Source organism: Thamnophis elegans, chromosome 15, assembly GCF_009769535.1.
Source record: "Thamnophis elegans isolate rThaEle1 chromosome 15, rThaEle1.pri, whole genome shotgun sequence".
Lineage (NCBI taxonomy): Eukaryota > Metazoa > Chordata > Lepidosauria > Squamata > Colubridae > Thamnophis > Thamnophis elegans.
The window spans coordinates 17,754,382-17,777,350 of NC_045555.1; the positions used below are offsets into that span (position 1 = coordinate 17,754,382).

At 43.1% G+C, this 22,969-nt stretch overlaps 1 protein-coding gene across 3 annotated transcripts in view; it reads left to right on the forward strand.

Annotated features, from left to right (window-relative positions):
* Positions 1-442: 442 nt before the first annotated feature.
* NFKB2 (nuclear factor kappa B subunit 2) overlaps positions 443-22,969 on the forward strand; it is a 41,934-nt gene continuing 19,407 nt past the window's right edge. The window contains exons 1-12 of one of the 3 annotated variants that reach the window (XM_032231906.1): positions 443-545; positions 1,661-1,730; positions 4,209-4,287; positions 4,952-4,992; positions 6,050-6,148; positions 10,025-10,176; positions 11,237-11,343; positions 14,852-15,013; positions 16,103-16,207; positions 18,454-18,539; positions 22,611-22,749; positions 22,842-22,961. In XM_032231906.1, the coding sequence (XP_032087797.1) occupies positions 1,707-1,730; positions 4,209-4,287; positions 4,952-4,992; positions 6,050-6,148; positions 10,025-10,176; positions 11,237-11,343; positions 14,852-15,013; positions 16,103-16,207; positions 18,454-18,539; positions 22,611-22,749; positions 22,842-22,961 (1,114 nt within the window). In that variant the 5' untranslated portion in view covers positions 443-545; positions 1,661-1,706. The remainder of the gene's footprint in view (positions 546-1,660; positions 1,731-4,208; positions 4,288-4,951; positions 4,993-6,049; positions 6,149-10,024; positions 10,177-11,236; positions 11,344-14,851; positions 15,014-16,102; positions 16,208-18,453; positions 18,540-22,610; positions 22,750-22,841; positions 22,962-22,969) is intronic. The other 2 variants (XM_032231909.1, XM_032231907.1) reach the window with 2 other exon arrangements.

Here is a 22,969-nt window from a genome sequence, read left to right on the forward strand (position 1 = left end):
TAAATAACTCAATAAATCAATCAATAATAAATAGCTAAATAACTAGCTAAATAAATAAATAACTCAATAATAAATAACTAAATAACTAGCTAAAAAATAAATAAATAACTCAATAATAACTAGCTAAATAACTAGATAACTAGATAAACAAATAAACAAATACTACCACTGACTTGCGGGGCCGGCGACCTGCAGTAAGTTCACATGGTGCAGTAGGAGTGGGAGTTTGTTAGTAGGATTCCCTGGGCGGGGGGGGGGGGTTGTCTTTCACTGTGAGTTGTATTGTGTTGGGGGGGGGGAGCTGCACGAGAAGGAAGCTCAGCCAATCTCATTGCACGCATAGTTGTACTCTGACAACCGAAGGTTTGGAATTGACCCAAAGAGGCTCCTCGCCCACCCCTCTTCCTTACCGGAGTCCGGCCCTCCGAGAAATCAGCTGACGGCGGGTAAGCCCCTACGGAACGGACGGGCGGAGCTTGGCCAGGCGGGGAAGTTTGGCCTCCAAAAAGGAGATGGCCGAGCGGTTTGGCAGGAGTAAATGGTGGGTGAGTGAGCGAATCGCCAGCAGCGGCTGGAGCTTCATTCTAACCCTGACTTTTCAGGAGGGGTGGCTCCTTAAGGGTTGCTCCAAAGATACTATGCCCTGGGAGGGCTTCCATTTCCCCCTGGGAGAAGCGGGTCTCCTCCTCCTCTTTCTCCTCCTCCTCCTCCTTGCCCTCTCTTCTACTTCGCGAACGGTGCTTAAACCCAGCGCGTGCGGATCTGGTACCAGTCACAATGCCAGCATGGCAGGGCACGGGGCATTTCTCTCATCCACCACCCAGCCACCCAAGGCCAGGATCATGGGGAGTGGGGGCCAATTGGGAACCCCCAATTGCTGGAGACCTGAGCCTCCCCTCTCCTGGGAAGAGCCTGGGGGTGCTTTCCCCACCTCTCCTCCTAAAACAGCGCCCCTTGGCCCCCCACCCCTCCATGATCCTGGCGTTGGGTGATCCAGGATCATGGAGGGGTGGGGGGCAAAAGCTGACCCCCAATTGCTGGAAACCCTGAGCCCCCCTTTCCTCTTGGAGATTGGGTCCAGCAATTGGGGTCTCCAATCCCCCCCAATGATCCTGGCGTTGGGTGGTTGGGGAGTAAAATGCCCCGCGTCCTGCCAAGGGGCGCTGGGAACGGGGCATTTCTCTTCCCAAACACCCAGTCACCCAACGCCAGGGTCATGGAAGGCTGGGGGGCAACTGGGGACCCTCAATTGCTGGAGACCCTGAGTCCCCCCCCTCTTCTTCTGGGAAAAGCTTAGAGGTGCTTTCCCCACTCCTTCCCCCTAAAACAGCGCCCCTTGGCAGCGCTTTTTCCTTGCCCGCCCCGCAGAAGACGCGAAGGCTGGGTTTGGAAGGCGGAAGAAAGTGCGCTGCGGCCGCCCAGAAGCCGCGAGAGCCTGCCTTCTTTTCTTCCTTTCGTTCTTGCTTTCCGTCCCTCCCTCTCGGGCTCCGCTGGGTTTTTAGGGACTTTCCAGCCGTACTTGCGTTGCCCGCCCAGTTTCCCCCTTTGGCCTTCTTTTGGCGGCGGCAAAAGCAGCAGCAGAACTGAAAGAGTCCTTGGGTCCCCCCCGCCTCACCCCCCAATTTGTAAATCCCTCCGTCTCTTCTCTTTCCTTCCGCAGAGCCGGATTGCCAACTCTGTGGATTATCGGCTGGAGTAGATCCTCCATGGATGGGGAAGGCTATCCCGCGGTGAGTCTTCCGTTACTTTTGGAAAGTTTACCCCCTCCGTCTCCTTCCTTTCCTCCTCCGGGTTCACTTTGGAAGTGGGATCTGGGTGAAAAATGGGCCCTCCTTTGCCTTGGAGTACTCTAGTCCCAAATTTCAATGATCAATTTTGGATAATGGGCTTTGGAAAGCTTCAAATGAAAAAAATAAACCCCAATGTTGTCTTTCTCTGCTTTTGTTGGGCCAAGACAAGCAAAGGTGTGTTACACAACAGCCCTTCCAGAGCAAAGTGCTAGCTGAGTAGGGGGTGACACACACACACAGAGACACAGAGAGAGGGGGGGGGATAGCTGGGATTTGTGTTCTCCATGGTACAACTGTCTATGAATATATACACGTGGTTTATTTTATATGTTGAGGAAGGTGAGGCTTACTCAAGGTAGTAAGGTAAGGCGTGCACACACATACATACACACACACACACACAAACACACACACAAACACACACATGAATAGCTGGGATTTGTGTTCTCTGTAGTACAACTGTCTATGAATACATACACAGTTGGTTTTATATGTGAAGTATAAGGTGAGGCTTAAGCAATAATGGGGCAAATGCTTGTTTTTCTTTTCTCCAACCAGGGCTGTCTTAATGCATGGGCATGATGGGCACCCCCACGAAATAGGGGCCCCATACTAATCTGTGTATGTTAACCCTTTCAATGCACCTTGTGTCATATAAATACAGCAACATCTTTATTACATTTTACAGCCATTTTTTTAATTAATACGAACATGCATTAATAGAAATTAACACTGATAACATTGACAAATATGTGCTTAATTTCATTGACTGTTTACATTGTTGTTCCTGTGTGTAGTTGTCGTAGGGGCCCCAGTACACTGCTTTGCCTGCGGCCCATAATGCTCTTAAGACGGCCAACATTTTAGAGAGATCATTCTCATATTTGCCTTCTTCCAGATGAAAAGTAGGCCCTAAGAAATTCATCTAACATTCTTAGTTTAGGTATATTTATTGTTTTGGGGGGTTGCCTGATTTTAAAGGGTATATAGGTGGTGCTTACATATTACAGTGCGAGCTGCACTGGCTACCGATCGGTCTCCGGATACGCTTCAAAGTGCTAGTCGTAACTTATAAAGCCCTTCATGGTATTGGACCTGGGTACTTGAGAGACCGCCTGCTGCCAATTACCTCCCATAGACCCGTTAGATCGCACAGGGTCGGCCTCCTCCGGGTTCCATCTACCAGCCAATGCCATCTGGCTACCACCCGGGGGAGGGCCTTCTCTGTAGCAGCTCCGGCCCTTTGGAATGAACTCCCCGTGGAGATTCGGACCCTCACCCCTCTCCAGGCCTTCCGGAAAGCTGTCAAAATCTGGCTGTGCTGGCAGGCCTGGGGTTCCCCTCCCCTCTCGACTTGAATGGCTGTATGACTCTTGTGTATTTTAATTACGTGTATTGTGTTTGTATCCCCTTTTCCCCTTTTGAGTTGTTCGCCGCCCTGAGTCCCTCCCGGAGAAGGGCGGCATACAAATAAACTAAATCTTAATCTTAATCTCATATTTAAAGTGCATCTAATTATGTGAATTGTAGTCTTCACCAGTGCAGAGGGTTGGATGGGAGCATTCTTTGCTGTCAAGTGCTTAGGAGACCTTGCCTTAGATCAGTGATGGCGAACCTTCTTGGCACCGAGTGCCCAAACCAGAATGTGCGTGCGTGCATGCGCATGTGTGCACACCGGAAACCATGCATGCCTGTTTTGGGGGCTGTTTTTGGCCTGAAAAATAGCCCAGAAAATGATTTGTTTTGGGGCATTTTTGGCCCCTTTTCAGGTCATTTTGGGGCTGTTTTTCTGACCATTTCCAGGCCATCTTTGGCCAGAAAACAGCCCGAAAAATGCTTGAAAACAGCCCAAAAATGGACCAAAAATGCCCCCAAAACAGGCCGGTTTTGGGACATTTCTTTTTAACAGAACTTTTTTATTTTTCTTTAAAAAAAACACAAATATGTCATCATTTGTCAATCATTAAGACATTGAAGTACAATTTTTTTTTTGATGTGTGTACAGTTTTGGGACATTTCTTGAGCCATTTTCGGGCTGTTTCCCGGGTATTTTTGGCCTGAAAACAGCCCGAAAAACAGCCCCAAAAGACTAAAAACACTCCAAAAACAGGCCGGTTTGGGGACATTTCTTCAGCCGGTTTCAGGCCAGTTTCCAGCTCTCCTGTGCCCACAAAAACCAGCTGGCGACGGTGTGCGTGCCCACAGGGAGGACTCTGCGTGCCACCTCTGGCACACGTGCTATAGGTTCGCCATTACGGCCTTAGATGGTTCTTGTTCCCAATGTTTTCATTTCACTGTCGTTAGCAGTAGAGACTTAATGTAGGTGTCATTCCTGCTGAGTGTCTACCTTGTTTAGAATCTTTATGGCGCTGTGTCCATAATGCTTTCGATCTTTTCTTGATCCTTGTTTGTATGCAGTGCTTAGATGGGATAGACTATGATGATTTTCAGTTCGGTGCTCATTTGGTCGAGCAGAAAGAGCTGTTCATGGAGACAGGTAAGGAACCTTTTGGTATGAGATATGTCCCATGGGATGTGGAGCTATCGATAACTGAGGGAAGGGGTTCCACCACAAATCCGCGAAGCCCTTCTGCGCGGAGACATAAGCGCGAAGACTAATTCGCGCCGTTCTAAGCGCTAAGGAAAAACGCGACCCTACCGCGATGACATAATCGCAGAGGGCAAATTCGCGCATTCCCAAGCACTCAGTACCCTAACCCTAAACCTAACCCTAACGCTAAACCTAACCCTAACCCTAACGCTAAACCTAACCCTAAACCTAACCCTAACCCTAACGCTAAACCTAACCCTAAAACAAACCCTAAAACAAACCCTAAAACAAACCCCTAAACCTAATCCTAACACTTAGCTTAATTGAAGTCGGCTTTCTGCCGCGGCACCGTTTTAAAGCGCCCTTCTGTTGCCGCGCTGTTGTCGCGGTGGTGATGACGCACGGTGATGACGTCACTGCTTTAGTGCCGCGATTTTATCACCGCGATTTTGACCAGCGCAGTTTTGTCGTGCCACAGAGGGAAGGATCTAAGTTTTTGTTGCCATCTGTTTTGTTAATACTGTTCTTCTTAAATTGTATGACATGAGTTTATAAGTGTATTGAACCTTGGGACACACTGAATATCTTCTTGTTTGTTTGTTTGTTTTAGTTGAAGGCCCATTTGTCACTATAATTGAACAGCCAAAACAGGTAAGGATTTTCTAAGGATGCTGGATTTCTCCCAACTATATAAATAGAAGGGAATATATGTAGTTCAGGGTTGAATTATGGGTTCGCAGCGTTGAGTTTATTTATTTGCAGATGTTTCATTTCCACACTAGGTAGAACAGGGATGGTGAACCTTTTTCTTATGGTGTGCCAAAATTGTCCATGCTCACACTATCACGCGTGCCCACACCAATTCAATCCCACCCATCCCCACGTATGCGCACATGACCTCTCCCCAGGCTCCAGAGGCTTTCCTGAAGCCTGGGGAGGCTGAAAACGGAAGGCCAAATATCAGCTGGTCAGCATGCGCATGCGCCCCAGAGCTGACTGCGGGTGTGCCAGCAAATATGGCTCCGCGTGCCACCTGTGACACTTGTTCCATAGGTTCGCCGTCACAGAGTTAGAAATAGCCATAGACTTATATACCGCTTCAAAGTGCTTTTACAGCCCTCTCTAAGCGGTTTACAGAGTCAGCGTGTTGCCCCCAACAATCTGGATTTTTTTACCCACCTCGGAAGGGTGGAAGGCTGAGTCAACCTTGCGCCGGTGAGATTTGAACTGCTACACTGCAGTTAGCAGGCAGCTGAAATAGCCTGCAATGCCGCACTCTTAACCACTGCGCCACCTTGGCACTTCAGTGTAGTTTTGTAATGCCTGTGAACAATCAAGCTCAGAGAGCATTAAGGAATACATCATTCCAGGTTTTTTTGTCTTTTAATGACCCCCGTAATCCCTTACATCATGGTGGAGTCGAGGAAACTGAACGGAGCTGAGTATTTACTGGCCAGATGCCCTTCCCCTTGCCAATACAGAGTTTGCAGCAGATAATCACTCATTGTGCACAGAGAGAGAAATATCTGCTGCTACCTAGGGTTGAACTAACAGCCTCCCGATACTGAGGCAAGAGCTCCACCTCTAAGCCACTGAACCACTCACTCCGTCATTCCCCATCTATATCCTATTATAAGCAAACTTTTTCCCTAGCAGTTTGGGTTTTTTTCTGATGGAATGACTTTGCTTGAATTTCCATTTTTGGCAGCGAGGTTTCCGCTTCCGTTATGGCTGTGAAGGGCCCTCGCATGGTGGACTACCTGGAGCATCTAGTGAGAAAGGGCACAAGACTTATCCCACTGTCAAGGTGAGTATCACATTCGTTTATTTATCAAGTTTTATGAAGAAATGTTTTTTTTAAGAGTCATCTACATTGCCTTTTCTGTCTTTAGTAAAAGTTAAATAGCTTTTTTTTAGTAGATTTATTGTTCGTACATATTTTGTTTGGACTTTCTGATTAATTAAGATACAGTACAGAATAGTGGTGGGTACCTACCAGTTTGGACCAGTTCAGCTGAACCGGTAGTGGTTTGGCAGCATGGGTCGATGGAACCGGCAGCGACCCAGGCCTGCCACGCCCCTGAACTGGTTCTCCGGGAGGCACTGTAGGTGGCGCCATCTTGTTTTTTTGCTTCTGCGCATGCGCAGAGCCATTTCCAGCAAGTAGTGACTGCCAGAACCCACTCCCGGTACAGAAGATCAATAAAGTAATTATTTTTGATACACTTTTCAATACTTTTAAGTTTTTATCACATTATGCCTGGTTGTTAGAGATAACTGACTGAAGTAAAAGCATCTATTTTTACAGTGTTAGTCTTGGGCCTTAAATCTACCACTCACGGTAACAGACTTTTGATTTCAGAGCAACTGAACATTTGTTCTGTAGGAATAGAAAATTTTGATTTGGCTAAATTCTGCACTAGACTGGCCTTATAACCATGGACAGAGAGCACCCAGGAATAAAAAGGAAGAGCACGTTGTGAAATCGTGGTTATTGTGGTATATTTTACCCTTCCTTATGGAAGGCAGGGACATGGTGGCTCAGGGGCTAAGACGCTGGCCTTGTCGATCAGAAAGATTGGCAGTTCGACGGTTCGAATCCTTAGTGCCAAGTAATGGGAGTGAGCTCCCGTTACTTGTTCCAGCTTCTTCCAACCTAGCAGTTCAAAAGCATATAAAAATGCAAGTAGAAAAACAGGGACCACCTTTGGTGGGAAGGTAACAGCGTTCTGTGTGCCTTCGGTGTTTAGTCATGCCGGCCACATGACCATGAGGAAGTCTTTGGACAGCGCTGGCTCACTTTGAAACAGAGATGATCACTGCCTTCTAGAGTTGGGAACGACTAGCAGATATGTGCGAGGAGAACCTTTACCTTTATGGATGGCTTTTAGGAATTCTTTTGGAACCTGTATCTTGCATTCAGAATTCTAAATGAATCTTAAAATGTTGAGTTAATTAATCTTGGACCTTTTGGTATAGGATCTAAATAACAAAAATAAAAATAATTTTTAAAATCAAATTACAATCAATTTTTTAAAACATGTATTCCAATTTGTGGGGTTTGTTTCAAGAAAATTCCTCAAAAGTAGCTGGATGGAGTGTAACAAGAATTGTGTATAAAAGAAGCTTAAATATTCTGGCTAAAATATAAAAACATAATCCTAGATTAAATTAAAATCAAGAAAATGTATTAAACCAAAATGCAAACGTATGGAATTAACCAGACTGAAAAGACCATCTGCTTCTAACCATAAGTACTGTGTTTTTGGAGTATAAGATGCACACCCCTCCCAAAAAAGAGGGTGAAAATGTGGGTGCGTCTTATACACTGAATGTAGACCCACCCACTGGTCCTAGCTCTTTGGCCTCTGCCTCCCAGCAATTTACCTCTTTGCACCAAATGGGCTTGTGAACAAACCTATAGCAATCCCTACAGCCTGTAACAGCTGATGATCTGGAGAAATTGAAAGTGAAACTTGCTCTTTGCTCCAGGAATCAAATTGCTGGGAGGCAGATTTTTTTCTCTTGTTTTCCTCCCCAAAATGTAGGTGCATCGGGTCTTATACTCCGAAAAATATAATAATTTTATTTTGATGTAATGTGAGCAGATCAGCAAGCCAGATTAACTAAGATATTTATTACACCTAAAGAATTTATCCATAAAAATTGCTGTTCAAACTAGCCTTGGGTATTTTGAGGCAAGCTAAATCAGAATTTGGAAATTGGTTTGTTTCGCTGTAGTATTTTTACCTTACTTCTTTCGTAAAGGTGAGTATGCTGAGTATGAGTGCTGCTTGTCCATAACATGAACTGCCCAGAGTTACTGCGGTAGTTATTTAATAAATAAGACAAATAAATAGAAATAATAAATGTTTTGGTTTACTAAACTAAGATTCATCTCTGTCTGCTGTACGCAAATAATGATCAATGGTGTGATATGGTCTGAATTGATGTTAGTGGCTATTGATATAAGCAATGTTCCAAAACTGACTTTTGTTACTAACCATTTAAAGCCTATTGTAGTCTATCTATGTCAGGGGTGTCAAACTCGATTTCATTGAGGGCTGCATCAGGATTGTATTTGACCTCAGAGGACTGGGAGGGAGGGGAGCATGGGACGTGATGTGGCTAGAGGTGTGGCCATGGTAGGTATGACACAGAACTTGAGTGGGCAGCACCTGTGGTGCTAAGGCAGGACTTCCCTAAGTCCCTCCCTCACTCATTATAATCTCCTTCCTTCCTTCCTTCGCTTCCCTTCCCTTTCCTTCCTTTCCTTCTTTTTCCTTCTTTCATTCATTCTCTTCGTTCTAAATTCTTCTTCCTTCCCCTCTTGCCTTACTTTTCGTCCCTTGCTGTTTCCTTCTTTTTGTCTTTCCTCTTTCCCTTTCTCCTTTCCTGTCCCTTCTTGCATGCTCAAATGCAAAAGAGGAAACATTTCTCCTTTGGTTTCGTTTTTAGTTTGTTTTGATAGCCCTCTGCCAGCGAAAACAGAGCGGGGGGGCTGTGCTCCCCCCCTCCCCAAGCTCCATTTTTACTAGCGGAGGAACCGCGGACCGGTCCTTTGCTGTTTCCAGGCCTGTCCCACAGGCTGGATCTAAGCACCCAGTGGGCTGGATCCCGTCTCCAGGCCTTGAGTTTGACACCCCATCTATGTTAATGAAACTTGATAGGTTTGTCTCATGAGCATCAATCAACTCAGTATAACTACACATGGCAATATTTCTTTTTAAAGTTCCATGTACGTTTGAAAGATGTTTTCATAGAAAGATTGGGGGGGGGGGGTGTTTCCAGAGGTTCTTTTTATTTTTTAATATAACTTTATACATATTATAGAAACAAAGTGTTGACTGGATCTTCCCTTTTACATCCTCTCTTTTACATAATCCATTTTACATCACAGCTTAGTTTTCACTTTCAGCCAAATTATTTTCCATTTCTTTTTTATATTCATTTTTTCTTAATACGTCAACAATATCTTCAGCTGCCCCTTCAAAAATTGCATCAAGTTATCATTTCATATTTCTCTATTGGTCTATTTTACTGTGAACAATATATATCTTCTAGTAATGTTTTGACATAAAGAGCATTTCTTTCAATTTTTTCTACAATTAACAATATACTATACATTCTTTATTTCTTAATTAGTTGCATAACAATACCATTCATACTACTCAGGGTGAAATTCAGCAGGTTCTGACAGGTTCTGGAGAACCGGTAGCAGAAATTTTGAGTAGTTCAGAGAACTGGCAAATACCACCTCCGACTGGCCCCAGAGTGAGGAAGGAATGGAGATTTTGCAGTATCCTTCCCCTGGAGTGGGGTGGGAATGGATATTTGTATCCTTCCTCTGGAGTGGGGTAGCAATGGAGATTTTGCAATATCCTTCGCCCAGGAGTGAGGTGGGAATGGAGATTTTGCAGTATCCTTCCCTTGCCACGCCCACCAAGCCACACCAGGCCACCAAGCCATGCCCACAGAACCGGTAGTAAAAAAAAATGCATTTCACCACTGATATTACTATTCCTTTTAACCTACTAATACTACTCTTTTCCCCCTTCTTCTTCTTTTATCCATTTTCTCTTGGGCTCTCAAGAATTACACTTTTGATCATTTTTCTTCTGAATAGAAAGATGGTTTCTATGGAAGGACTTCCTTGATGTCATTTTGTATCATTTTATTTCAGATCTCTAATTATACTGGACTGGCTAGGATAGAGGTGGACTTGGTGACGCATACAGATCCTCCACAAGTGCATGCTCATAGCCTTGTGGGAAAACAGTGTAATGAAGCCGGCAACTGCATTATGATGGTGGGCCCAAAGGACATGACTGCCCAGTATGTATGACTTACTGATCAAGGAATGATGGTGGGGTTCAAAAGGCAAGATCTATTTCACGATAGCATTTCCCCCCGCCCCCCCATGTGTTAGATTGGGTGGGTTGCAGTATCTTATTTAATGAAAGTGGCAGCCAAGGAAAATTCAGCACAAATATATACCCGATGTTTCGCTCCAAAAGACGCACCTAGGTTTAGAGTGTCAGGGTTCCAATGGAAACCCTAATTAATCCATGAGCCTTTAGCCAAGTTTCAAAGGAAATCCAGTGATTTAACAGGAGCAATATGTCAGTAGTTCCTGAGTGGAGTTAGCTCTGCCCCACGTGATTTACGGCCCAACCATGACCCTGTTTTCCCCCTCCTCCCAGGGGTGTCATAAATCACATTCTCCGTTTCTGCGGGCTGTAGATACCCCGCCTCTCCAGCTGGCTCTGGTAACCAGGGATACAATCTGGAGAAAGGTGTGCATGGAATGTGCTTCTGGTCATGGCAGTTCCCCCCTCCTCCCTGTGGCAACTTGAGAGCAGGCTAGGAGTGCTTTGCGAGTTGACATAGAGGAGGAAAACAAGGGCGGGGAAGGTGGGGGAATCATGTAGAGCCTGAAAGGACCACAGATAGATGTCCTCTCATGTGCCGGCTCTGCCTATTGACTCCTGCACTGCGGAGAAGGGACAGGCTATGACAAAGACAGAAGAGGCAGGGTTCAGCACTATAAAAGGACCCCGCGGCCCGGTCTGTGATGCAATATTCGCTCCATAAGATGCACAGACATTTCCACCCCCTTAAATGTGGTATCACCTGCATGGGTTTTAAAAAGATGGGCATGGAGCATTGGGCTTTACTCCCCCCTCCCCCCATTGGTTCTTTTTGGTTGCTGCTATATGATGTACATATTTCCATCAGTAATGATAGAAAAAAATGCTACATTTTAAATGGTGATTTGCCTTCTTGTTTTTAACATGCCCATCTCAGTACCGATGTCTAGAATTTGAGCAGATTTGCTGCCCACGTAGACATTGTGATTGTCACTGCAAATAGTGGATAATTTGTCTTTTATCAGATTTAATAACCTAGGTGTGCTCCATGTGACTAAGAAAAACATGATGGAGGTCATCAGAGACAAACTTCAGACGCAGAAGATGCGAAACCGAATACAGCCTCTAACAGGTAACTTTGAAACAGAAAATAAAAGCTTGGGGAAGATGGATTCTAGATATGATCACAGTCTTCTTTCTCTTCATAGCTTAGATAGAATCGATTATTGTATTGTAGGCAATAATGGTTAAACTGAGACGATGCATTTATTTATTTTTCACTTGTTAGCAGTCCTCTGTTGGATCTTGCATAGAGTAAGGACGTTGATCAAAACATTTTTCCTGTCAGGTATTCTACACAGGTTTGTTTCCCCCCCTCTCCCTCCCTCCCTTCCTCTCCTCCTCCCTCTCTCCCCTTCTTCCCCCTTCTCCCTCTGCCCCATTTTTCCTCTCTCTCTCTCACACACACACACATACACACACAGAGAGAAGCACAACACATTTTTGTGTGTATGTGTGTGTCTGTGAGAGAGAAGCACAACACATTTGTCTGTATGAGAGAGAAGCACAACGTGTGTGTGAGAGAGAGAGAGAGAAGCACAGCACATCTGTGTGTGTGTGAGAGAGAGAGAAGCACAACACATTTATGTGTAAGAAAAAGCACAACCCATGTGTGTGTGAGAGAGAGAAGCACAACACATTTGTCTGTGAGAGAGAAGCACAACACATTTGTATGTCAGAGAGAAGCACAACGTGTGTGTGTGTGAAAGAGAAGCACAACACATTTGTATGTGTGTGAGAGGAAGAGAAGCACAACACATCTGTGTGTGTGTGAGAGAGAGAGAAGCACAACACATCTGTGTGTGAGAGAGAGAAGCACAACACATTTATGTGTAAGAAAAAGCACAACCCATGTGTGTGTGAGAGAGAGAAGCACAACACATTTGTCTGTGAGAGAGAAGCACAACACATTTGTATGTCAGAGAGAAGCACAACGTGTGTGTGTGTGAAAGAGAAGCACAACACATTTGTATGTGTGTGAGAGGAAGAGAAGCACAACACATCTGTGTGTGTGTGAGAGAGAGAAAAGCACAACACATTTATGTGTAAGAAAAAGAAGCACAACCCATGTGTGTGTATGAGAGAGAAGCACAACACATTGTGTGTATGTGAAAGAGAGAGAAAGAGAGGGAGAGGGGGAGAGAGAGATCTATAGGGTGATCTGATCATTATGATTTTTACCAAGAAAAATGCCTGGGCTTGTTCAAAGTAAAACTCGTTGTTCCTTGGGTAGAAATGAGATATATCAACTGCTTTACCAATATGAGTAATACATTCATTTGAGAGAAGGTTAATTAACTCAAGTTGCTACTTCCAAATTGTTCTGAACTGCTTCCATGTGGGTTTGAAGCTTCAGGTAATTGATAGACCCAATGCAAAAAAAAGGAAAAATGGAAATGGAAAATTTAGCTATAAGGAAAAATAATGAAAAGCACAGAACAGAACTGAAAATAAAAAGAAAAGAAGCATATTAAAGCTCAACCTCAGCAATTACTTCTAGTGCCCAAGCTATTATAAAGGAGTGGTATTGCTGAGGTTGTATAAAGTGCATTTTTCTTTTATTTCATAGGCTTTTCCCCTAAGCAGAAATAGTAAATAAAACTATATTTCAGAGCAAAGCATTTTTTCTGGTCTTACTTCCTCTTTAGTTGAATTTTACAGCAAGCCTGTTTTGCATAAAGGTTTTAAAAGTTATGTAAGATCAAAAACTTATGGTAATTATTATTATATGGTTTTATATATATAAAAATATGTGTATGTATGTGTGTGTGTATATATATATATATATATATATATATATATATATATATATATATATATACATACATACATACATACATACATACATACATATATACACACACACACATACACATACACACACACATACACATTTTACATATATACATAATATATATAATATACCATATATACAACACACACACACACACACACTAAAAATCTTCAAATTGATTCACAGTATGGAACTGATAAAAACTTAATAGTTTCAAGTCCTAACCAAGGACCTAAGAGCTGTTAAGGTAGTCGTTGTCGTCTTTGTCTCCTCCTCCTCCTCCTCCGTTTTCTTCTCCTCCTCCTCCGTTTCCTTCTTTGCTCTACCAGCATAAGAATAGCATAAAGTGGCACTAAAAAGAAATGATGCCTATTTTGATTTCTTCCAAGCCTTTCCTTTGCAGCCAGCATTAATCAGTGCAATTTCTTAGCACTGCCAGCTCTAGCTTCACATTAGTCTTATGTGGGCGGTGCTAAGAAGAAATTGTAGTGATTTATGCTGGCTGGAGCGGAAAGGCTTTGAGGGAATCAAAATAAGCACAATTTCTTAGCTCCCCCAGCGCTAGTTTTATGCTAGTCTTACGCTGGTGGAACAAAGTAGAAATCCCACCTCTTTTGCTTCCATGGCAATCCTGTCCTCCCCAGCTAGAGTAAATCACTGCCAATTTACACTGGGTGTGGAGGAAAGGCTTGCAAAGAAACCAAAATAGGTGCAATTTCTTAGCGCCACCAGTGTAAAGCTAGCACAGGTGGCGCTAAGGAGAAATCATAGTGATTTATGCTGACTGGAGAGGAAAGAATTGCAATGGAAGCAAAAGTGACCGAATTACTACTACTTGGTGGTGTCATGTGGTCCAGCAAAGGTGTGGCCTTCTCTCTAGCCCCAGTTCTTGAACTTGTCAAAAGGTAAATTAGTAAAAGGTGAAAGATTTATACGATTTGAAGAGAAACCAGAGTGGAGCTGTGCTCATTGGCCTGTGCCTCTCTTGGTCACCGTTTCTATGGGATGGCTTCGGTCTAAAAAGACACACACATACACCGATGACCGTGATATCGACGATCCCACACGTCGTACCGCTGTGCCACTGGTCATGCCTCCACTTAAGCCCAATCAAGCTTTTGAAGCGCATGCGCTAAAATAAGCCCCCCCCCAAAAAAAAATAAGCCCTCCAAAATATTGCAACACAGCAGAAGCCATGAGGTGACCACGCTCGCCTCCTGCTGCACCTCAAAAATAATAAGACCTCTCTGAAAATAAGGTCAAGCGCTTATTTCTGGGGTCAAAATAAAACAGGACCCTGTCTTATTTTTGGGAAAACAGGGTACATGGAACCCAGCAAGTTGGCAAAGCAGGCCCAATGGCTCTGAAGGTCTGGCTCAGCATGATGGAAGGGTGTGCTAGAGCATCCCTGTGGTCGGTCATAAGGGCGAATGACCGGGGGGGGGGGATTGCGAAATGTGTAACTTTGGAACAGATCTGTCTCTAGCTTTTGGGGTGTGCGTTGTAACTTCGAACGTTCGTTAAATGGCGTGTTGTATCTCAAGGATTGCCGGTATTCAGATAAATACTTTATATGTGATTTTAGTATCTAGAGCAGTGTTTCTCAACCTTGGCAACTTGAAGATGTCTGGACTTCAACTCCCAGAATGCTGGCTGGGGAATTCTGGGAGTTGAAGTCCAGACATCTTCAAGTTGCCAAGGTTGAGAAACACTGCTCTAGAGGAAATTTTGCTTTGATGTGAATGCCAGTTTGTTCGTAGTATTTATAACTTAGCATCTGTTTTAGCAGAATCTGAGCAAGAATCGATTGAACAAGAGGCAAAAGAACTGAAGAAGACAATGGATCTCAGCATTGTTCGTTTACGCTTCAACGCCTATCTTCGTGATAGTAGTGGAAACTTCACTTTAGCATTAAATCCAGTTATTTCCGACCCCATTCATGATAGCAGTAAGTTTAACTTTTGATCCATAGGCACGCTTGAAATGGTTTAAGGGCATCTACTATAACAGTGTTGGCGAACCTTTTTGGCACCGAGATGATCTTCCGGTTTCCGGCGCACCACCAGGTCTTCTGGTTTTTAGCATGCATGTGCGCAAAGATCACTTGGCCAATGCAGATGTGCATGCCAGAAACCGGAAGATCATCTTCCTGACACATGTATGCGCACCAGGTGGCTGCTCTTCCGGTTTCTGGCACTCCCACACATCTGAAGACCAGCAGGCCAGCGCACCGGAATCCGAAAGCGCAACCGGTGACTGCTTGCGTGCCCAGAGAGATGGCTCTGTGTGCCACTTCCGGCAGGCATGCCATAGCCCCACTTGATCATCGGAGCGAACCGGTTTGCTCCCAGTTAATCGTCGGAGGTACCAGTTTGCTCGAACCTGTCCAAACTGGTAGAACTGGTCCTCTACCCAGATCTTCATATCAGAGTTCTGACAGAAGAATTTCATATTTTTTCATAGTTTATTTTTAATTTTTTGGGAATCAGTAGAATTTTCTTGCCTCCTTCTGAATGCCTCCAGAACCTACCACAAATTGAAATATCAACCTTTCCACTAATGTTCTATTGTCAGGTTTCCGAAAGGTGCCCTAATTAACTTACGAGCCTTGAGCCAAGCTTCAAAAGCAATCCAGTCATTTATTAGGAACGACATCTCTGGGAATACCTCCATGGAGTCAGATATAACCTGTTAAATTATGGCTGAACTTTACCCCGTTTCTCCCCTCCCCTCAGTCTGTGTCATAAATCACGTTTGCGAGGAGGTGCTGCAGTAGGTTGTAAAATTGCACACCTCACAAGCCTGCTGTAATCTGAGATCCAACTCTAGCGGAAGCTATGCATGGAATTCTTTCCCCCCTTTCCTCCAATGTCAACTTGATAACAGACGTGGAAATGCTTTACAAGTTGACATCTATATTCTTCACTGTTTATTAAAATCAGCCAAAATTATTAGCCTTATGGTGACATTTTCATAGTTGTACAATTGTCCCAGAAACAATTTTATACATCACTGATTTTTTTTTAAAATTCTACAGAGTCTCCTGGAGCTTCCAACCTAAAAATATCTCGGATGGATAAGACCGCAGGCTCAGTGCGCGGTGGAGATGAAGTATATTTGCTGTGTGATAAAGTCCAGAAAGGTAAGTACCATATTTAATCCTGCTTATTTTTGGAATTGTTCTTTCACTTCTAAAATGGATACATTTTTTCTTTCTTTTTAGAAACGTGCGTTTGATTTCCTTTGTCCTTGAGAATGAAATCGCCATTTCCAAAATGTATTATTAGGCTTCAGTAAATTATTTTTAGTAGAATTTGGGATTTCTCCCCCCTTCCAGATTTTAAGACTGCATGATTCTATTTTTTTTCATAGCAGTTTGTCTTGGTCTGGAATAGTAATTACCATAGCATGAACCAATCATCTACTTTTTATTAATAAGCATAATCCCAAATTTATCATATGAAATAAATGAGAAAACAGATTGAAGTCTACAACTATGATAGAATAAAATAAGTCTGCTAAATATATGCAGCCAATGAATTTAAACTATAATGTAATAAAATATTAAGCCAGAATAACAAGGCCAGCAAGAGGTATGGTATAAAGATCCAGTTAAAAGGAGATGTATAAGGCAGTTTTACCAAGGGACTCAATAAGACTTATACTCTCTGGATAATCACAAAAGCTACCACATTTAAAACACATTGTGATAATCCAGTCTGGACATTACCAGTTCAAGTATTGCAGTGGTACCTTGGTACTCATCCTTAATTGGTTCCAGGAAGCGCAATGAGGATTAAAAATGACGAGTGCCAAAAGACCACTTCATGCTCTCAATAAGCCTCTGACCAAGGCTTCCCAAGACCATGAAGCAAACTCCTTGTCCCGACAAAAACACCTTTTATTAATTTACTGTGAATTCTGCTCATTCATATCCAGCAAAGTTTTTCAAGGGAGGATTTACAGTCACAGTCCTTATCTGGCTTGGAGAGCTGCCAGGCCTATATCTGCAAATCTCAGAGATTAACCTCAGAGATTAACCAATTAAGCGAACTAATTGTCTCCTGCAAACTCCACTCGCCTTTCACTCCTCTTTTATTTCCTCTGGGAGGAGCCATTCATCGTCCACCTGTGGCCTTACTCCCAAGTTGACCACTGTTCTTTACCTTCATCTGGCAACTCTGCACATGCGCACACTCAGAACAGGCTCCAGCTGTTCGTCTTCCTCACTGATGTCTGACTCTGAAGGCAGCTGATAACAGGCATACGGCTCTGGCCACCTCTCTGCCTCTGACACAGAGCCATCATCAGAGCTTTCCTTAGACTTCAGGACTGGCCCAGGTTCCCCCCTGACCACCTCACTATCTGAATCTACTGCCAACTCTGCTGGCTGCTGGCAGGCACAACACACGTGACTTAACACGTGACCCTTTGTTTCAGCTGGGAAAGATTTCCTATCTGTTCCTTTTACTATCTCAGTGACCTTCCCACTATGGCCAACTTCCTGTCCACCTTCTGTGGCTGTTTTCTTCTTCCTGTTGCATCATGTTGATTACCACAAAAACAATGGGTAAAGACGCAACATATTTTGCTACAAAAGGTGTCAAGTATGAAATTCAATGAGTTTTGACGCCGTCGAGTACCGAGGTACCACTGCATTTTGACACATGGCTCCTTCAGAAGTGGGCTGCACATACGTTAAAAAGCAGTTCTCCGGAAATGTGAGCGTGTGCGTCTCAACTGGTTTGCCTTCCTCACTTTCACTTCAAACACACAGCAAATCTTTCCAGGCAGCCACGGTGAGTAGCGCAGGCGGGGCACGGCAATCAGCTGGGCTTTGTGGGTGGGGAACAAAGCCACCAGCCGGTGGTCGGAATTTCCAGTTTACTCAAACCAATCCGATTAGGCAGCAGCTCACCTCTGGACTCTTTGCTAGGAACAATCATTGTTACCAAATGAGCTGGTGCAGGGACAAAACAATTTTTGTAGTGTAAGACACTTGTATCCATTTCAAAAAGAAGTTCCTCAGATTGCACATTTACTCCATCAGAGGAGGAGGTACAATCACATCTAGATTGTCATCAGTGTCCTTAAATTACTATGACATGACTTCGTTGTTTTTGACTTATCAAAACGTGATAAGATTTGGCTCATTTTTTGTCATCATCTAGTCTACATTTCTCTTAACTTGCATGATATGGAGAAACACTATGAGAAGCCCATCAACTACCTGATAGCATCTCACCCAATATCGCTTAAACTTTGCATGATCGACAATATATCATAAATGTATCAATGTCGTAATCTAATAGTAAATGGGACAAAGTGGGGTGGGAATAAGTATTAATAGTCCAATGTTGCCATTTTTTTTTTTGCCTTTTCTGTTAGATGATATTGAGGTGCGTTTTTATGAAGATGATGAGAATGGTTGGCAGGCCTTTGGAGATTTCTCCCCCACGGATGTGCATAAACAGGTATTGATTGATTCAATCATGAGAGCCGGTTTGAGTGGTAGACTAAAGACATATTCTGTAGAGTGACTTTTTGTATTGCAGTAGATCAAAGACATTTTATTTTATCACATTCTAATCCTTATAAAGGTAAGACGTGGTGGCTCAGTGGCTAAAGCGCTGAGCTTGTCAATCAGAAAAGTCGGCAGTTCGGTGGTTCGAATCCCTAGCACCGTGTACCGGAGTGAGCTCCCGTTACTTGTCCCAGCTTCTGCCAACCTAGCAGTTCGAAAGCATCCAAGTAGAAAAATGGGAACCACCTTTGATGGGAAGGAACAGCGTTCTGTGCGCCTTCGGCATTTAGTCATGCTGGCCACATGACCACGGAGACGTCTTTGGAGAGCGCTGGCTCTTTGGATTTGAAACGGAGATGAGTACCGCCCCTAGAGTTGGGAACGACTAGCACATATGTGCGAGGGAAACCTTTACCTTTAACTTAATCCTTATAAATATAAAGGCCAACATCCAATGGGGGAAGCAAAGGATTTTAGAAATGAACCACTGACTTAAAAACTCGTGTTGTCAATGGAGCTTTGGCTTTCTAGATCATAGCCTGTATTACCTACCTGAAGGCAAGGAATGGAGTGAACCTCACAAGAACTGGAAAGAATATATTCTGAAAACAACTGGCTCATCTTATCAAAAGGGTTTTAAATTAAAATTGAGGTGGGGAGAGGGACCAATCTTCACGACCTTTAGAACCTAATTCCAAGCGAAAACCACTAGATAACCAATCACATAAGGAGTAAAGAGAAAAAAGTAATAATTTTTAAAAAACCATAATAAAGTAGAGAATGATGGAAAGGATGGAAACCCCAGTTACAAAGTAGGAGATGTAAGACACATACCCAGGATCCATAAAGCACTCAACGTTTAGGGAATAAACAGAGTGAACTTGAAGTATTAGGTACACCAAGGCATATATGATATAGTTGCCATTATTGAAACTTGGTGGGATGTAACTTATGACTAGAATATACTGACAGAAGAATGCAAACTATTCAAAAGAAGCAGACCTAAGAAAAAAGAAGGTGGAGTTGCTTTAGAGATCACTACATCTCTACATAAATACACAAAACCAAGGATGAAAATCTCCTAGAATCCACATGGGTCAATATAAAAGGGGGGAAATGACATTGCTATACTACAGACCACCCAACCAAGCAGAATTAGATAAATCCTTTGCTAATCAATTTACAAATGTATGTAGGAAACAAACCACAGTAATAATGAGAAACTTTTAACTACTGTGATCAGCTGGGAGACAAACTCTGGAGCAAGTGGGAAATCGAACAGATTCCTAATCAACTTAACTGACAACTTTGTCATCCAAAAGGTAGAGGAGGGAGCTATGGGAAAAATTATACTGGACCTAATTCTTACTAATAGAGAGAGGTGATAGAGGGAGTTGAAGTTGCTGGAACCGTGGGCAAGGGTGACCATGTCATAGTGGAATTCAATAGAATGCAAACACAAACAATAGAATATAATCCACCCAGTGTCTTAAACTTTGAAAGACTTGATTTTAAGAAACTCTTGAGAGAGCCTAAGCAAAATTTCATGGATAAAAATTCTAAAGGGGAAAACAACTCAAGAACCATGAGACACACTGTAACAACATGATCATAAAAGCCCAGTCCAACACAATACCACTGGGGAAAAAAAACAAGAAATCCAAGAAGAAACCAGTATGGTTGCAGACAGAACTCTGATAAACTGAAAGACATAAAGGATAAGTAAAAAAAAATAGAAAGAGGGACACATAACTAAGGCAAAATATCAACATAGCCCTAATATACACAAATAACACACGGGGGGAAAAAATCTGACCAACTTTTTCAATGACCTGCCAGATTTACAACAAGCTGATATCCAAAGATTGGATGATTTGACATAAATTCTAGTGGCAACCCGTAAAGCAGTTTACATGTTTAATTGATCTAATTTCACCAACTATCCAAGACAACTGCCAGCACTTTGAGAAAAGACTTGTCAGCATAGCAGCCTACTCCTCTGATGTGCGGAATCCAGATCTCCATATCATCAATATAGGGTACCCTGAAGCAGATTCAAATCCTTCCACTCTGCCCCCTGTCGAAGCACAACAACATGCAGAAACGTCCTAGAATAATAACCCAACATGAAGACTACATGTTGACTGCACTTGGTTAGCCAAATATGATGGTGGTGATGCTGTCTATCATACAATTTTTATCTTACCAAAAACTAGGCTGTGATCTACTTTGTCAAATCTTCATACCATCAATATAGAATCTCTGGGATTTGTTTGACTTGTTTTACAGTCCTCCTGGATTAATAAGATTTACCAAGCATTGGTAAACCAATGCGTGACCATTTGAAATTATGAGTGCTGAAAAAATAATTTTACAGCCCAGTTATGACTATTTATGCAGTAGAACATTTAGGGAGGTAACAGAATAACAGAGTTGGAAGGGACTTTGGAGGTCTTCTAATCCAATCCCCTGCTCAGATAGGAAACTCATACCATTTCTAGACAAATGGTTGTCCAATCTCTTCTTAAAATCTTCCAGTGTCAGAACATTCACAACTTCTGGAGGCAAGTTGTTCCATCGATTAATTGTTCTAACTGTCAGGAAATTTCTCCTTTGTTCTAGGTTGCTTCTCTCCTTGATTAGTTTCCACCAACCTTTTCAGTGACATGATCACCATTACAATCAATATGCATTTTCTGTGCCTAACTTGTGGGGTTTTTTTTAATTCTGCCTTGCAGAGAGATTGGAGAGAAAGGGAAAAAGAGAGAATAAGCTGTTTGATCTTTTACACATTGAAAGCAGTATGAGTGCACTGGTAGTCCAGGGTTGTGAGCAGTGGGCGCATTACGTAAACAGCTTACAGTACATTTGCAGCCCCCTAATTGTGGGGCAGAGGGATTGGAGAGGAAAAGGTCCAAAAGAGTAACCTGTTTCTATTGTACTCTTGGCTCACAGCCTGGGCTTTGGTGTGATTGTATTGCTTAAGATGCGTATCAGACAATAAGCAGGCACTGGAACGTTCCAAAGAGTGAAGAAGTATATAGGAAGCAAACAATAGCAATAGGTGTGAAACTGAATGGTCTTGTCTCTTTCCAGCTGAAAAGCATAATTGCTGTCATGTGAATTCCTACTTAGTGACCACTTTGCTCAGTGGCAGAAATGCTGGTCCCAATTAAAGATAGTTATACCAGGAATATCTTTGTAAACTCATTTATTTTTGTCATTATTGCACATAGGAAAAAAGATGAACAATTGAGTTTATGTGTTGCCAGAATAGGTGACACCGTATTTTTTGGAGTATAAGACGCACCTTTTTCCCGCCTAAAAGAGGGTGAAAATTTGGGTGCATCTTATACACTGAATGTAGCCCCACCCACCCACCAGCCCTCACACTTTGGCCTCTGCCTACCAGCAATTTACCTCCTTGCAGAAAATGAGGTGGCAATAGGCTATGGCAATCCCTGCAGCCTGAAACAGCTGATGATCGGGAGGTCCATGCTGAAATTGAAAGTGAAATTTGCTGTTTGCTGCAAGGAGGCAAATTGCTGGGAGGCAGAGGCAGATTTTTTTTTCTTGTCCTAATCAGGCTGTTTGCTGTTTGCTGCAAGGAGGTAAGTCAGTAATTATAAATGCCTATAGAATGTTCAAATTATTAGACTTATTTTTTTAAAGACTGCTTTATTATTGTTCTGGACAACAAAATGAGGAACCTTTTTTAAAATAAATGCTTGATCTGAAGAGGCCCAGTGCTATTGTATCTCCTTTTAAATAGCAGAGAATAACTATACTTCCATAAATTTTAACAGCATCTGTACAAGTATAGTCTGAAATGTAACACTAAAAAGTGCATATTGTCTGTACTGTTTGCTGTTTGTTGCAAGGAGGCAAATTGCTGGGAGGCAGATTTTTTTCTCTTGTTTTCCTCCCCAAAAGCTAGGCGTGTATTATATTTCGGAGCACCTTATACTCTGAAAAATACGGTATGTGATTGCACTAACCCCATGTCTTGTTGTCCTTGCAGTATGCCATTGTCTTCCGTACTCCGCCTTATCACAAGACAAAAATAGATCGTCCAGTCACTGTGTTCCTTCAGCTGAAGCGCAAGCGAGGGGGTGATGTGAGTGACTCCAAGCAGTTTACATACTACCCAGTGGTAGAAGGTACAGGGCACTCCATGCGATGTGCTACTTTTGGTGTTTTAACAGGGTGGCAGGGCATGTCATTGATGATACTTCTGTATCTTTGGCTGCAGATAAGGAGGAAGTAGAAAGGAAGCGTAAGAAGTTCCTACCACAGTTCCCCCAGCACTTCGGTGGCGGTGCGCCTATGGGTGGCGCTGGTGGCGGAGCCGGTGGATTTGGTTCTAATGGAGGTAAATGT